This window comes from Danio rerio, chromosome 17, assembly GCF_052040795.2.
Source record: "Danio rerio strain M-AB ecotype USA chromosome 17, GRCz13ab, whole genome shotgun sequence".
Taxonomy (NCBI): Eukaryota; Metazoa; Chordata; class Actinopteri; order Cypriniformes; family Danionidae; genus Danio; species Danio rerio.
Window position 1 is genome coordinate 6302845 of NC_141037.1, and position 16498 is coordinate 6319342.

The window sequence follows — 16498 nt, forward strand, 5'->3', positions numbered from 1 at the left end:
TTTGTCAACTAAAATATGTGGCTGAATAGTATTGAATGCAGACAAAAATTTGCTTTGACACAATCTACATTGTAAAAGAAATACAGATGAGTTGAATTAAACTTGTATATTAAGTTAGCAATCAGAAAAAGAAACTCGACACAGAGGAACATAATAACCTGCTGCCAGCTAGCGCTTCTGATGTGTTATTGCAGAGCGACACAAACAGCGCACTGAAATTTAAATGCACGACTACGGGCAAGCCAGGCGCCGTGGGTCACGATAATCACTTGACGCAGAAGTATAAACCAGGCTTTAGTCAGAGCCAGTGTAATTTTACGTAATTGTACACAATCCTCTTTTTTCTCCTATTAATCAACATTATTCCAAACACAGAAAAAACACTTAAATTACAAAAACAGCACCAAAACTAAAAGTGATCCTGCAATCTGAACGCTGCTGTGATTTAAGAGCTCTCCGACTCTCAGGCTAAAGGTTAAAGCAATGAATGTTCAGAGCAGTATTCTGGGTGCAGCGGCGGGTCAAAGGTTAAACTCTCTCAGCGTGAGGGAAAGCAGCTCTAGATCAGTGTGTGTTTTCTGGGCTGTGTTCAGGGGATTTCTGCACTGTCTGGATCAGCTTGTGGTAACAGCATGACAAGGTGCTGCGCCGGGGAGAAACGCTGTTTATCCAAGCAGCGAAAGTCATCGGTTTTGTAAGCTTCACAGTTATTTACTTAACTCTGAGCAATCCTCATATCGCATTGCAGCGGTCGCACTCAATATGATCTGTATGTGCAGCAGGAGGAGGAGGAGGAGGAGGAAAACAGACTCGTTCTGATGAGGATATTTATACTTAATTACAGATTGGAGTAAAACCCTTTTCTGGAGCTGTGTGTGTGTGTGTGTGTGTGTGTGTGTGTGTGTGTGTGTGTGTGTGTGTGTGTGTGTGTGTGTGTGTGTGTGTGTTTTACCGTCAGATCTCATCTAGTGTAACATTCACCCCGAACGCCCTGAAAACTGACTACGTCAACCTGTATGGCACACTGTTTGACTTTTGGTTATTTACTATAAAAGTAAAACACCACATACATTCTTCTGTTCACTACTGTAATATGCGCTGCATTGTGGGTAATAAAAAAAATCTTTTACGGTAACTTACTGCATATTAGGAATTTGCAGTATTCTACTGTGATCAATGTTATCAAGTACTGTAGTCGAAGGCAAAAATGAGACCGTTAATCAAAAAAATGATTAACTAACATCACAAACGAAATTTAAAATAGAAAATAGAAAACATTCATAATTAAAAATCTATATTATAAAGATTTAAAATAGAACATTACTTTTGTAAACCTATTAAAATGGATAAAATAACAATAAATAATAAAAAAAAATGTTGTACATGATCTTGTCTCTTCGGAAATGAATTAAAATCAATAGTACAGTGCATCGGGAAAGTATTCATAGCGCTTCACTTTTTCCACATTTTTTTATGTTACAGCCTTATTCCTAAAATAATTCAATTGATTTATTTCCTCAAAATTCTACACACAATCCCCCATAATGACAACGTGAAAAAAAGAGTTTAAATTGTTGCAAATTTATTTTTGAAAAAAAGAAAAAAAATGCGTGAAAAATCACATGTACATCATTATTCACAGCCTTTCAATACTTTGTTGATGCACCTTTGGCAGAAATTGCAGTCTCAACTCTTTTTGAATAAGATGCAGCAGCAGTCACTGCTTTCGTTTTAATTATTCTCAGGCACGTAATCATCCTTTCATTATCACTCGTGGTATGTTTTTACCTGCTTTCTTTTGCTTACAGTTATCTTTGTTAATAAAGTTTAATTATCATCCTTTACGATAACATTTCTTTAATATGAGATTAAGGGTGCTTTCACACCTACACTTTTGTTTCGGAACGTGTCTCGTTTGCCCAGTTAGCGCGGTTCGTTTGGCATATGTGAACAGGGCAATCACTCTCTGTTCCGCGCCAAAGTAATCACTCCGAGATCGCTTGAACGAGGTGGTCTCGGCTCGATTGAAACGAACCCTGGAGCGGTTCGATTGCAGTGAGAAAGCGATCCGATCCAAGCGCGGTTATATCACAGTGTTTTATGGATATGTAATAGGCTTACGGCTATATGAAGAGAGAATTATGAGTATGGCGGGAAGTTTCGCGAGTCTCCGGATGCCCGCAAACAAGTGATGATCTCCCGGTAATCTTGTGTCTCCCTCCCGGTCCTCAAATAGGCATCGTCGCGCACCCTTCTCACCCCTCCCCACCGCATCTCTCCTCAGACACGTCACGCGCGCGCACCCTGTCAATCACCACCAAACCACCACCTCTCCTGACAGCTGAGCGGGACGCTGCAAAATAAACCCTGACACTCTGACCAATGTGAGGAGAGTTTACTCGCACGTGACTTGTTTTAGCTCTTTTGGTCCGATTAGAAACTTTGCAGTGTGAAAGCGAACCGCTCCAAGAGCAAAGAGCAACAATGTAACAATTGTAATCTCTGTTTCGGAACAACTGAATCGATTCACTGGTGTAAAAGCACCCTAACTCCCCATTTATGTGTAGTAGCCGCTGATCTGGGACCTTTAGGCAGGACAGATTACTGTGCATATTTTAGATGCATGACAATAGATCTTTTTAAATGTCTCTTTAAAAAAAAAAAAAAAAAAAATTGTTGAATAAAAAGTGCATGTATACAGCTATATATTTGCTTGTTTTGACACATTTAAAATGAGTGGCTAAGAAATAATTATTTTCTTTTTGTGTGGTCAGAGATCAATTTGGTAAATCGTTAGTTTTGAGCCCTAAAAACGTCATGTGAAATAAAAACTAATTGCAATGCGACAACTCATTTGCTCATGCACAGTGAGCAAGCTCACACACAACACACACAGTGAACTAAATAAGGATGCATGTGGACAACAAAACATCTAAATCAAGTCATTTAGCATGTCAAAGTCACATTTATTTATATAAAATATATTTAATATATATAAATTATTTTTATAGTAATGTTGGAAATCTACTAGCCACAGTGGCTGGTGATCAAAAAAGTTAATGTCAAGGCCTGTATATATAAAGTAAAAATGAATAAAATAGAAATAAAGAAAATCATCAAATATAGGTAACAATTTAAGGGGGAAAATGTTATCAAAATAAAATTAACAAAATAAAAACCACTCACAGCCTTTAAACCTTTTTACCTATATTTTTTTCTTAAGCCTGTTTCTTTCATACTGTTTTTAAAGTCAGAATAATATATATATATATATATTAGCGCTGTCAAAATTAATACATTAACGCATGCGATTAATTTTAAATAACGCGTTAAAAAAAATTTACGCAATTAACGCAGTTCAGGTTTTTTTTACTTCCTGTTGTGGTGGACGTGTGATCAACATGCAATAAATGTGGATAAGACCAAGGAAGCACTTTTTGAAGGCAAGTTCCAGTATAAAACAATTAGTTGCATCACAGGTTATCCAGAGTTTCATGCAATTTCAGGTGTTTCATTTTTAACTTTCGACTTCTGTTGTAAGTTGATACTGCATGGCGAACAGAAAGAAAATCCTCCGCATTTCGTGACTCGGTGTTCCTTTAAGGTAAGGTTCCTTTTAAGGCTACACGGTAGAATTTTAATAGGAGTATTATCTTAATCATATTAAAATCGGAGTATTGGTGTCTTATGTAAATGTACTAAGAACGTCTGGTGAAGTCACGAGCTGTCAAAGACAGGGCATTACTCTGCCTTTCAGCATGAGCCCTCCAAGTTTAGCGTGTTTCCTCATTAAACGCAACGAAAGTGTATGCTTCGCGTTGTTGTGTCAGAATCCTTGTGAAATACATTAATACTTTAGGACGTTTAGTTTAAGTAAATTTGATGAACGTGATCATGCGTGTTGAATCTGAGGGGAGTCGCTCCAGTATGGAAGGCCGTTGGGGCCAAAACGTCTGCAGCGCGTTGTGTGTGTGTCTGTCTGTGTGTGTGTCTGTATATGGGGTGGAGTGAGCGACGTATCTGAGTAGGGGCGAGAGGGGTGTGCAATGTATTTAACAACCGGTTTGCAAGAAATTATCATTCATTTGCGGGCATTTGGGAGTCTCTGTGCACTTGCGGGATACTCCTAGTCTTAGCAACAGGATCAATGTAAAGGAGGATTAAGCAAAATTGTTTCTACTCTATAACTAATGTTCTCAACTCACAGCAATACAATTTTACAATGAGTGCAACTGTTTGTATTCTATAGTTTATTATTATAATTTTTCATTTTCCACATCTGCAATTCCTGTATTTTGGCATTTTTTTGCAGTCCACTTAGAATCCAACATGGAAATCAACGTTTTCTTTATTGGCATTGATTGTTTTGAAATTTAAATGTCACTAACATGCCTGTGTTTTAATTTCTGTAATAAATATGGCTGTCAAGCCAGGAACTTGATGGTTTATTGTGGGTATGTTGTTTACATGAAGAAATCTGTGTTACAAGTTCTATTAAACAATTATATTTTGAATTTAAATATTTTTTGTCTTGCGTAAACATTAATTTTACATTTAAATAGCCAAAATTACAAGTTTCAGTATTTTAAATGTGATTAATCGCGATTAATTTTTTAAAAAAGGTGCGATTAATTAGTTAATTTTTTTAATCGATTGACAGCACTATATAAATATATATATATATATATATATATATATATATATATATATATATATATATATATATATATATATATATATATATTAATCTATGTTAAACTAAAAACTAAACTATCTATGTGTAATCTATGTTACACTAAAACTTTTTAGCTGACATCATCTAGCCAGTCAATTCCCAAACACACCTCTTACATTATGGAAGCATGTGTGTGTATGCTTATAAGTGTTTTTGTGACAAATCAGGACAGAAATCATAATGACATAGGTATGACACAGGCGCTACAAAAAGGTGGCGCAATATGAAGACATTGCTAAAGTCCTCATTTCTCAAGAAGCTTCTAAATCACACAGAATGAGTTTTTGTCAGAAAGTTAAACTGCACACAGATTCCTTTAAGGGATGGGGTGGGTTTAGAGTAATAGAAAACAGTTTGTATTGTATAAAACAATGGAAACCTAAGTAATGTCCCCACACTTCACAAAAACAAATGTGTGTGTTCAGACTTACAAGGTTGATGAGCTGTGTGTGCACTATATCCTCCACCAGGGCAGCGGTCTCATGTAGTGGCCTCCGAGAGTCACCCAGAGCAAACCTGTAACAGCACACACACACACTCACATATTATTCTCCTCATATTTTTCCATCAACAACATTTTTCACTGACCAATACAAAATAACTAGCTTAAAAAAAAAGACCAAAACATTTTAAGAGACTAAAAAACAGGGTTTTCATCAATGAATAAAGACAGGATGGAAATGTTAGAGACATGTGAACGTTAATATGGCAGAGATCATTACAAATGTTTAAATGCTAGTATTATTATTAATTCATTCATTTATTCATCATTCATTAATTAATTTATTCATTTTCTTTTTGGCTCAGTCCCTTTATTAAACAGAGGTCGCCACCACGGAATGAACCGCCAACTTGACCAGCACATGTATTACGCTGTAGATACCCTTCCAGCTGCAACCCATCCCTGGGAAAACTATTATTGTTGTTATTATTAGTATTGTTATTATTATTAATATTGTTATTATGTTGTTTTATTTGTAATGCACCTTTCTTACACTCAAGGCGATAAACAATAATAAACACAACAATAATAATCACAACAACCCACAATAAACACAAAACAAACAACACAATAAAAATGCTAAATTGTCATTTAAAAAGCTTCATGATTTGAATATGGTATATCTTTATTTATTTATTATTTATTTATTGCAACATCTGCAATGTATGGCTATTTCGTAGCAAAATGCATATACATAAAATATTACATGATAAAAACAATTTCGTATTACAATAAAAAGTTACTTAGGCAAATATATAGAAAATAAATAGATAAAATTCACACACAATATATTCAAAGTTAAATATAATTTTTCACTTCAATTATTAATAAATTTAAGATTCTTCAAAGTAATCTCCTTAAACAAATTGTGTCTAATGGATTTAAAACTTCCACATTCCAAAAAAAATATGGTTTATGGTAAGATCAGTCTGATTACATTTAGGTGGCGCTTCGTTATTCAGTAAATAAAAATTTCAACCTAGAATGTCCAATTCCACATCTAGTACAGACAGTTTGATCATGCATGGTCTCAAAGTTATAACTTGCTAAATGTCTTTCATTTATTTTCGGGTTAATTTCATGTCATTTATTATTTATGCAGTTAATATAATATCTTTATGAAAGAAATCTGATTTGAGTAACATGTTCTGAGTTCATTTAATTATTTGAAGCTTAATCCATTATATTTGTATATTATTTCAGCAATGTTCATTTATTTGTTTACAACTGTAAAATGAAATGTTAAAATGTATTAAATATTTAGATGTCATTCTCTATTTGAGGATTTTTCTGTCAATATTTTCATGACCCCTTAAAGCACTTACTACTAAATTCATAAGAAATGTAGACGACTAAAACTATAATGATTCAAATGACTTAAAATAAGACTAAATGCCATTTTGGTATAAACGAAATGCCATTTTTGTAAAAATCTAAAAAAAAAAAATAAATCAGCTCTTAATCTTAAAGTGGACCTATTATGCAAAAAGAGACATTTATAAGGGGCTTAAACAGTTGTGTGCCAGCAGTGTGAATATAACCAGCTATAACGGTAAAAATTCATTCATATTGTTTGTCTGCAGAAACACTTTGATTGACATTCTTCCTTTGTATGCGTCATCAGAGGGGGAAAGCCCCACCCATTTCTGTCATCTCTCCCTCATTAGCATAGGATGTTAGTCTTGTTTTTGAATCTGCCACTATGCTGACACAAAGGCATTTGTAGCTCCTCCCTCTTTTGAAAAAGAGTGCAATCTCATCTGAATTTAAAGCAACGGTCAACAAAAATGCCACAATTTTCCATCAAAACCTAAAAAGGTCAGTTTCAGAGAGTTATAAAATATTATCTGTGTGGTATTTTAAGTTGATCTTCACACACACACACACACACACACACACACACACTCTAGGTACATCAGAGACTTCGTTTTTACATCTTGTAAAATAGGTCCCTTTAAATCCCGAAATGAACATCCCTTTAAATCTTCCATTTAGATAAATAATCGACAATGACTTCTCTGTTATTGCCATTACAGTGAGCAAATGTTCATAAAACACAATTAACACACAGTTATAAACCCTCATAAACCAGCATCGGCCATTCAGAGCGATCCAAATCTTCATTACAGAACCAAGACACAAACTGAAGCCTTTATTCACAGTTTTTTCCCACAATGCTGCTGCCAAAGCTTCATACTGACACACTCATTTCATTAGGACTAAACTATAGAGACGTGACAGAAATCTGGTCAGAGTCCACCATGAGGTACGTCTGCAGGAGTAGCAAAAAATCCTGTATAAAGTAGTATATTTAACCTTGGCAAGCTGGAATCTACTAAAAGTAGCACCTAATTATCTTTTCATTTACTTTCTATGGTTGAAAGAGGCATAAAGCTCGCGCAGAATCACCCTCTCTGGCTCCACGAGTCTGCTTATTGGAGATCGCAACCATAACCGTGTCAATTAAGTTTTATTGCGCTCCTGCTTCTCTTCTGCTTCTTTCACCTAAATGCATTTTAATACAAACGCCTCCCTGAGGACAAAAAATATCGTCAATTTGCTGCAGGTCTGTGTTTGATTTGACAAAAGCATTTCAGTATATAGTGAAGCAACACAGAGAAGCTAAAAGTAAAACAAAACAAAAACTAAATATTAAAAACAAAATAAATATAAAATAAATAAATTTAAATATTAAAAACTAAATAAAACTAAATATTACAAATTAAATAAAAATTAAATAAAATATTAAAAAACTAAATAAAAATACATTTAAAAATTCATATTAAAAACTGAATAAAATAAAATAATAAATACTAAATGAAAATAAATAAAATAAAAAAATTCAATATTTAAAACTAATTAAAAACTAATTTTTTAAATTAAAAACAAAATTAAAATAAATTAATTAAAAATAAAATAAAATATTAATAACAAATTAAATATTAAATATTAAAAACATAATACAATAAAATAAAATTAAATATTAAAATCAGAATTTAAAAAAATATTAAAAACAAAATAAAAAAATATTAAAAACAAAATAAAAACAAATAAAATAAAATATTTAAAACAAAATAAAATAAAATATAAAAAATAACAACAAGAAATGAATAAAATAAAATATTAAAAACTAAATAAAACAAAATAAAATAAAATATAAAAAATACAAATAAATAAAATAAAATACTAAAAACAAAATAAAATATAATATTAAAAAAACAAAACAAGGACATTAGGAAGACAAGATATAAAGTATACAGATGCCTAAAATTAAAAAAAAAAACTTATTATTAAAAAAAAAAACATTAAAATAAAAAAGTATATATATATTATAGTATATAAAAACTTTACCTCAAACCAGGGCACTAAGACAAGATAGAAAGTATACAGATGCTTCAAACATAAGAAAAAATAAATAAATAAAAAATAAAATTATATTAAAGATTAAATTTAATTGAATTTAAAATAACTATAAGTTACTTATTTCATGAGGAATTTAACCTCAATTTAACCTAATTTAAGACCAGGGCACCAAGATGACAAGATAGAAAGTATACAGATGCTTCAAACAAGAAATACATTACACTGCATATACATAACATTATTATTGATGAGACTGATTATTATGAGACAGAACCTTTTATTTTGTCTGTGATTAGTCTTGGTGAATGGTCAAACAGCTCTATTTTAGTTTGAGTCTGGATGTCTATAGTGTAAAAAATGTATCAAACTTTACATTTAATTTCCTTTAATATCTGTGTGTTTGTCCTGTCACTGTCATTTTGTTGCACTGTGGAATCTTCTGTGACGAAAACAAATCCCTCATATGTGTAAACATGCCTGACAATAACGCTCTTTCTGATTCTGAAGGTTTCCAGAAGAAGTTTTTGGGCTCTTTTTTGGAGAGCAGGAGGAGTCTAGAAAGTTCCTTCTCCACCTAGACACAACAATCACACTTTTTTCTTCATCTTAAAACAGACTTTGCTTTAGATAAAGTCTCTCTTTTCATCTTACCTAAACAATACACATGCTTACAGTGAGAAATAAAATATTATGATCATTGTAATGAGAGAACACACACACACACACACACACACACACACACACACACACACACAGAAAGCACAAACTGCTTTCATATAAAACAGGGTTGGAGCTGTAATAAGATTCTTCAGCGTCTGCTTAGTCGATTCATGATCATAATGGTGTCGGTTAACCGTCCAGCAGTAATTCTCGCCATTTAGTGATGTTTAACATTTGGGATAATTAAAAGTAAATCTGAAGCCACCATGAAGGGAGAGTGAAGTAAATATCAGTAAATATCATTAAAAATACTCAAATATTCATTAAAATAAAAATGAAACAATACTATTGATTAAAAATTATGACAAAGGATGATCATAATATGTAAATGACATTCAAATTGTCATATTATTATTATTATAACAAAAAAAAGAGCATGAGTAAATTATTTTATTTTTTAAATAAAAAAGTATATGGGGCATCACCGTGGCACAGTGGGTAGTGCTGTCGCTTCACAGCACAAAGGTTGCTAGTTCGAGCCTTAGCTGGGTCAGTTGGCATTTCTGTGTGGAGTTTGCATGTCCCCGGTTTCCTCCGGGTGCTCCCCCACAGTCCAAAGACAGGCGCTATAGGTGAATTGGGTAGGCTAAAATTGACCGTAGTGTGTGTGTGAATGAATGTATTTGGGTGTTTCCCAGTGATGGGTTGCAGCTGGATAGGCATCCGCTATGTAAAAACATTTGCTGGATAAGTTGGCAGTTCATTCCGCTGTGGCGACCCCAGATTAATAAAGGGACTAAGCCGAAAAGTAGATGAATGAGACACGGTGTACACATATATTAAAATTGTCATATAATTAATTTTGAATATATATATATAAATCAAAAATAATGGCATGAATAAAAATAGAAATAAAATAAAAATCAAGAAAAAATATAAAGAGAATTAAAAAAGAAAAAAAAAACTAAAACAACAGATGATTATGATGTCAAGTTATGCTACAACATTATATGTCATGGTTTCTTCCATGGCGGGGCACCACGCCAAAATTGATCCCGCCACGGCTACATTACAGCTTCTCATTCAAAACATTGTCGTGTATTTTTTATAGCGAGTGATAATCGCACCAAAACCTATTAAAAGGTGAGTGAATCATAACAGCGCAAACTTTTCTGTAACCAATAGTAGTGCTGTGCGTCATTTGTTTAACCCTTTAGGGCAGGGGTCTCAAGCTCAATTTACCTGGGGGCCGCAGGAGGCAAAGTCTGGGTGAGGCTGGGCCGCATAAGGGATTTCACAAAAAAAAGTCCTCAAATGTCATTATTAACAGTTTTAATTATTTCTTCTGAACATGAAGTGTCCTGAACATTAATAGAACATTGATGAAGATTATGAACAGTTCTTCTGAACATGGCATCTTTTGCCTACTCCTTGCTGCCAGAGACTTGACAGCGCTTCTTCTCACAAATCTGAACCACATTTGGCTTTAGAGCGGAAGCAGTTGAGACCCTCAGTATGGCTTGAAGATGATCATCATTAAGTCTAGACCTGTACTTTGACTTATTGAAGTCCTAGGGAAAAAAGTGGGGGAACTCACTCAAAACTTCCATTCCCTCACCTAAAAAAAGGTATGTATGTGTATAAATAAAACACCCCCACCCCACTCCAGTCACATCAGTCTGTACCAGTCTGTATCTACCTATAATATCAATATAATGCAGGGCAGGCACGTGCACACATAGGGCTCAACCTGTGCAGAGCACATGCCTATTTTAGTCTTGCATAGAAAGTGCCCTTCCAAAATGATCAAAAGTGCCCCGCGACGCGACACACCCTCGGTCCCGCCCTTCAGTAGTCGCGCGATAACACCGCTCTTGAGTACGTGCGCGACAACGTGCATTGAGTGACAAGCGCGCTGTGTACGGATAGAATCAGCGGAGCGGGGAGCGCTCTCTCTCCCCGCTCCGCTGATTCTGTCAGTGTACAGAGGTCGGAGCGGGCCACAAAATATTGCACTGAGGGCCGCAAATGGCCCGCGGGCCGCGAGTTTGAGACCCCTGCTTTAGGGTTATGTGTTGACTAACTGACTGACTGACATATGAGTGATGCGTGAGGCCAGCAAACACGACGTTTAGCCGTTTCACTTTACTTCAGGATGCATTAATATCGTTCTGTAGGTCTATTGGAGAAATTCATAAAAATTCCTAGCAAATCTAATAAATGCTGGAGCTTGAGCAGCGAAAATCAGCCCGCAAGCAAAGAGATTTGCATACTCGTAGGCTATTACTTAAATGCGATCTCTACTTAATACTGCGCTCATGACATTTGTCATTGAAATAATGCCACAGGTAGTTGGTAAATCTGTGTGAGAAAGGCCTGCCGCCACAGCTGGAAAAAATCCAAGAGGAAACACTGTGTGTTATTCAGTCTTATGTTGTGAAAGTGTTTTTGTCAATAGACTAAAATACATTGTATGGGTCAAATTATAATTATTTTTTCTTTTATGCCAAAACTCATCAGAAACTTTTCTCAAAGGCAATTTTCTCAATATTTAGATTTTATTGAACCCTCCAGATATTAAAATCGTTGCATCTCAGCCAAATATTGTCCTGGCCTAACCAAGCGACAACCTCCCGCTCTCTCTTATGAAGCTGATACGGAAGTAACTGTAACTGCGATTCATCGACTCGTCAGTGGGGGGCTGGCTCCAGAAAGTCCAGAAGTTTTCTGACTGCATCGGTAAATTGGCTAATTTTACAGCTGATAAAAACATGTCTACAGCCTGGTACAAAAGATGGTTTTGTTGTATATAGCTAATATTACCCTTCATGACAACTGTGAGGGGGGTGAATTGTTTTATAACCCATCAATTTTCTTTTTATTAAGTTAAACACCTTTTTCTTGGAACGTTGGAATGCTTTGCGTGTAAGCGCAAGGAGAATGCAAAGAACTTCCGGTCAGCAGCCATGTGTATAAACAGTCACATATGGACAGCTTTGAAACGATAGTTTTAATCGAAATAACCTGCTTTTATCATCCACGAACTAATACTGTTGTTGATCAGCGCCACCTCCTGGACTGATCATTTAAGAAATGCAACCTAATAGGATGGAAAACAACTGCAGTGAGGCATTTTCCCCTTGTTTTCGGACGGCATCTTCTGCAGTTTAAATGAAGCCTCGTCATCGCTAAAGTCAACAGTTTCTCTTTCTTTCAAATATATAACCAGCCCAAACAAATGCAATTCACCAAAATGTTTGACACACACATGTATAGCCTACTGTTCTGTCCCACAAACACATTTATTTATTAACTGTGACAAAGTGAAAATAAGGTGACATTTCGAAATGACAGAAAAACACAAACCATGGTAAATACAACACACTTAATGAGACAAACGGCTCGCGATTAGAATCAACAACAAATCAGCCAGCAGAGTATCAATAACAGACTTTTATTGGTCATTTTTTGTAAATTGCATGACATACCTGTTAAGTTTCATGCCAGTAATCTGGTTTGCTCTATAATGCAGTAAAGCATTGCATGTGTGTGTGTGTGTGTGTGTGTGTGTGTGTGTGTGTGTGTGTGTGTGTGTGTGTGTGTGTGTGTGTTGAAGAGCCGCTGAGCTAACAGGTTGGGAACACACACACGAACACACACACACACACACACACACACACACACACACACACACACACACACACAGTAGTTCTGGCAGACATGTGAACTACGAGAAAGGTTTTTTTTTTTCCGCACGTGAACCACATCTGACAGATTAACAGCTTTAACACACACTTTTCAAAGTTGTGCCACAAATACACTCCGTAATCCACTCAAAATGCTACTGAAACCCATTTTCAGTGCACAAATTAGCAGTTGTGATCACTGTAAATGGATGTTCTAAGCATTATATCGGAAGACGCTGGTCGCTTTGGCACACTCCATGCGGCAGCCAAGAAAAAGGTCTATATTAAGTCTGCCTAATTAAATGCGTGGTCACTTGAGTGACAGCTAGGTCTCGCTGGTACCTCACCTCAGCTGATTCCGGCTGATTAGCTGCTGAACTCAGCATTTATCATATTTTTGTGCTTTTTAATGTTTTTTTTTACACAGTCTGTTGCCTTTTAGAATTATTTCCTACAATTATCAGATGATATGGCATGCTGTGTGCACTTAATTGTGCTCACAAACCGTTCACATGGTCTCCATTTCCCGGTTGAGTGAAATTATATACTTATATACCATCTCTATAAATGTATTTCATTTCATTTCATTTATTTAAGATCATTTATCATTTATAATGTTCTTTAGAGCTGTAAAGCACTCCAGAATCTGACAGATTGATTAGCTGTAGGCTCTAGAACAGTCATCTGAAATGTTGTCATACAGTGTTATGCTGGATTTCATCAATAGTCTTACATTTACTAACTCAGACTATATCTGAAGTGTTTGGAAGTCATTTGTGTTTTCCTCCAGTAGAAAAACGTCATAAGAACAATGCTCAGTAGCTCTATGTATTACAAGTGTTTTAAAAGACTAAACACTTTATTGATACAGTGTACAACCAAGCACAAGCAGTCAAAACAAAAATGAGTCACAGGAATGTATTGAAGTATTGAGCATTTCTCCCAAAGAAAAGCCCATCTTAGCTACATTTACACTCTGCCTCTTTAGGGCCTACTCACACTATGCCATCCGTACCATGCCCAGGCCCGTTTCCCGGATCGTTTGAGAAGAGTGTGCGCGCTGAACCGGGCTCAAGCACGGTTCACTTGGCCGGCCCTGGCCCGGTTGGAAGAGGTGTGCCTGAGCCCGGATCACTTGGGCTTTGGCGCGGAACGCTTGTGTGTGAATGCAAAACACGCCAATGCCCGAAACTGGAAGCGAGACGTGACTTTTAAGGGACTGTTTCATATGGATTTATTAATCATTCTGACTGTTCAGTGAACCCAAACTGCCGTAGTTTATTAAAGATGCAAATCCCTCACTGCACGACAGCTACATGCCTTCAGCAGACCACATCATTCATGCAGCACGAGAGCTTTATGATTGTTTATGAGCGTCAAAAGTGGCGGATCGCGTGTCCCCGCATTCCTAAGGACTGTTTGGCGAAATATTTGACGGCATATCAAACGACTGAAACGATATAACTAGAGAAATCTCCACTGTGCTGCTGAGTGAAAGAGCGCTTCTCACAGGACAGCGCAACAGCGATGACGTAAGCGTGCCGAAGCCCGTTTGTGGTGTGAGCGCGGGCCGTCGGGGGACACGGGAGGGGGGACAAGCGTGCTTTGGCCCGGTTCGAGGCAACTGTACCTAGTGTGAGTACGGCCTTACTCTTGTTTGGTATCCCCCGATCGGTGCGATGAAGCGCAAACAAAATGTCGATGTTTGGCCACGCCTACTTATAGTTTCATTTGCTCTTTTCAGAAACCTATGGGTGATGTCACATATACTACGTCCATATCTTTTACAGTCTATGGTCGTAACCGTACGTCAATGCTCATTTATGCAGCTTTATGACGTATACATCTTAATTTCACTATAATTGACACGTATGACTGGTTTTGTGGGTCACATATTTCTCTAATAAATCCTCTTTGGATCCAGGATCTAAATATGTTCTGGGATCCACTCATACAGCATATCATTAATCAGTTCTCCTGATGAACGGCAGTATCTGTGATGTTCATCATGACTTCAGCGCTGGTGGTTTGAGCGTGAGATCACAGCTCAAGGAAAGCATCTAAATATTGTGGCTCACTTTAAAGACGGCCAATAAGGGAAAAGCCGCTGTTTAGCTACAGTATAAACCGGAAAATCACAATATTTCCTGTGGATCTAATTTCGGCCTTAGAAACCCTTGTAGTGCTTCTCCGGCTCGTTCCTCAACACTTTCTCCAGGGTTTTTCCACATGTGTGTGTGTGTGTAGTTTTCCAGGCTCAGAGGCGTTTATGGTTGTAGGGTGGAGCTGAGCTGGACCTGCGCTATTTTCAGACGCAGAGGAGAAACAGACCTGAAGTTTGATATGAGGAAATATTCAGAAATCTCCAATTAGTGCAGTATGAAAACACAGATCAGAACACACACACACACACTATTAATGTTTACGTACATCTCTAAAATGTTCTATTAAAATGATTTGGTAAGAGTGAGTCTACAGTAAATGATTCACTGATTCAAATGATCCCGTAAGAGTGAGTCTCCAGTTAATGACTCACCAATTCAACTGATTCAGTCAGAATGATTCTGCTCAAAACACACACACACACACACACACGCACGCACGCACGCACGCACGCACGCACGCACGCACGCACGCACAGCTAAAACTATGATCAAACTGTAACTGATCAAACCACGATCAACTGTAAACCATGTTACCCTGATGAAGGCAGACTTCAGCCGAAACGCGCAGGTTTTTAGAGATTTAGCCATGTGAATAAAGGCTTTTTAAATTTTTCACTTCATTCGAGTGCCTTGGACTGATTCTTGTTGATGTTTTGATCCCTTGTGTGTTGAATCCCTTACCCAAAGAGCACCGACCATACATTTGAGCTTACCACAGAGCGCTTTTTGTTTGTTTTTTTCTGGTGTTTCTATTTAGTTGACAGTCTAGTTACAGAGGGTTCGAAAAGTTACCAAGGCTGAAGGTCATGACTGTCTCTACATCCACATTGATTATATAATAACCATTTTCACCAATGCATTATTGAAAAGCAATAGGTTAAGATGTCTTTCTCAAATGCTGTTTTAAAAAACACTAATAAACAAATAGCTACATCTTAATACAACTTAGGCTTTCTATTGGTCAAAAGTCTTTCTAATGACATATCCTCAAATCAGTAACCTCAAACTTTGGGCCACATATAAACCAAGTCCTTCTTTGATCTGTAGTGTTTAATGCAGGTTAAAGCTCTCTGACTGCTTCTTTATGAACATACACAAACACACTCCTCTCTGACGGACACACACTCTGTGCTCTGTTTCCAGCCGTCACACGACACAAAAGCTCTGAATGTGTGTTTAAAAATCTGTGAAGTTACTGGCAGACACTGTCTGCTAAAATAAACAGTTGTGGCAGCTCCAGTCGTAAGTGAAAGCACAGTTTGTTATTTCGTTCAATGCATTGGCAAGCGTTATTGAGACCTTCAACACTTATTACCCAGCGCTTATTTGACTTCGTCCAACCAAACACAGCCATTTCATGTACGAGCGAGAGGCACGTTTCTGAACT

At 36.4% G+C, this 16498-nt stretch overlaps 2 protein-coding genes and 1 long non-coding RNA gene across 6 annotated transcripts in view; 1 reads left to right on the forward strand and 2 right to left on the reverse strand.

Moving 5' to 3' along the window:
* cdc5l (CDC5 cell division cycle 5-like (S. pombe)) overlaps positions 1–16498 on the forward strand; it is a 452249-nt gene that overhangs the window by 235113 nt on the left and 200638 nt on the right. The gene's annotated exons all lie outside the window — the stretch shown is intronic.
* The window catches only part of LOC141378508 (uncharacterized), an 842893-nt gene that overhangs the window by 155296 nt on the left and 671099 nt on the right, over positions 1–16498 (reverse strand). The window lies entirely within an intron of this gene.
* Positions 1–16498, reverse strand: part of supt3h (SPT3 homolog, SAGA and STAGA complex component) — a 267732-nt gene that overhangs the window by 131538 nt on the left and 119696 nt on the right. For all 3 annotated transcript variants that reach the window (XM_087288936.1, XM_087288937.1, NM_001002625.1), the window contains exon 3: positions 5167–5251. In XM_087288936.1, coding sequence (XP_087145062.1) covers positions 5167–5251 — 85 coding nt within the window. The remainder of the gene's footprint in view (positions 1–5166; positions 5252–16498) is intronic.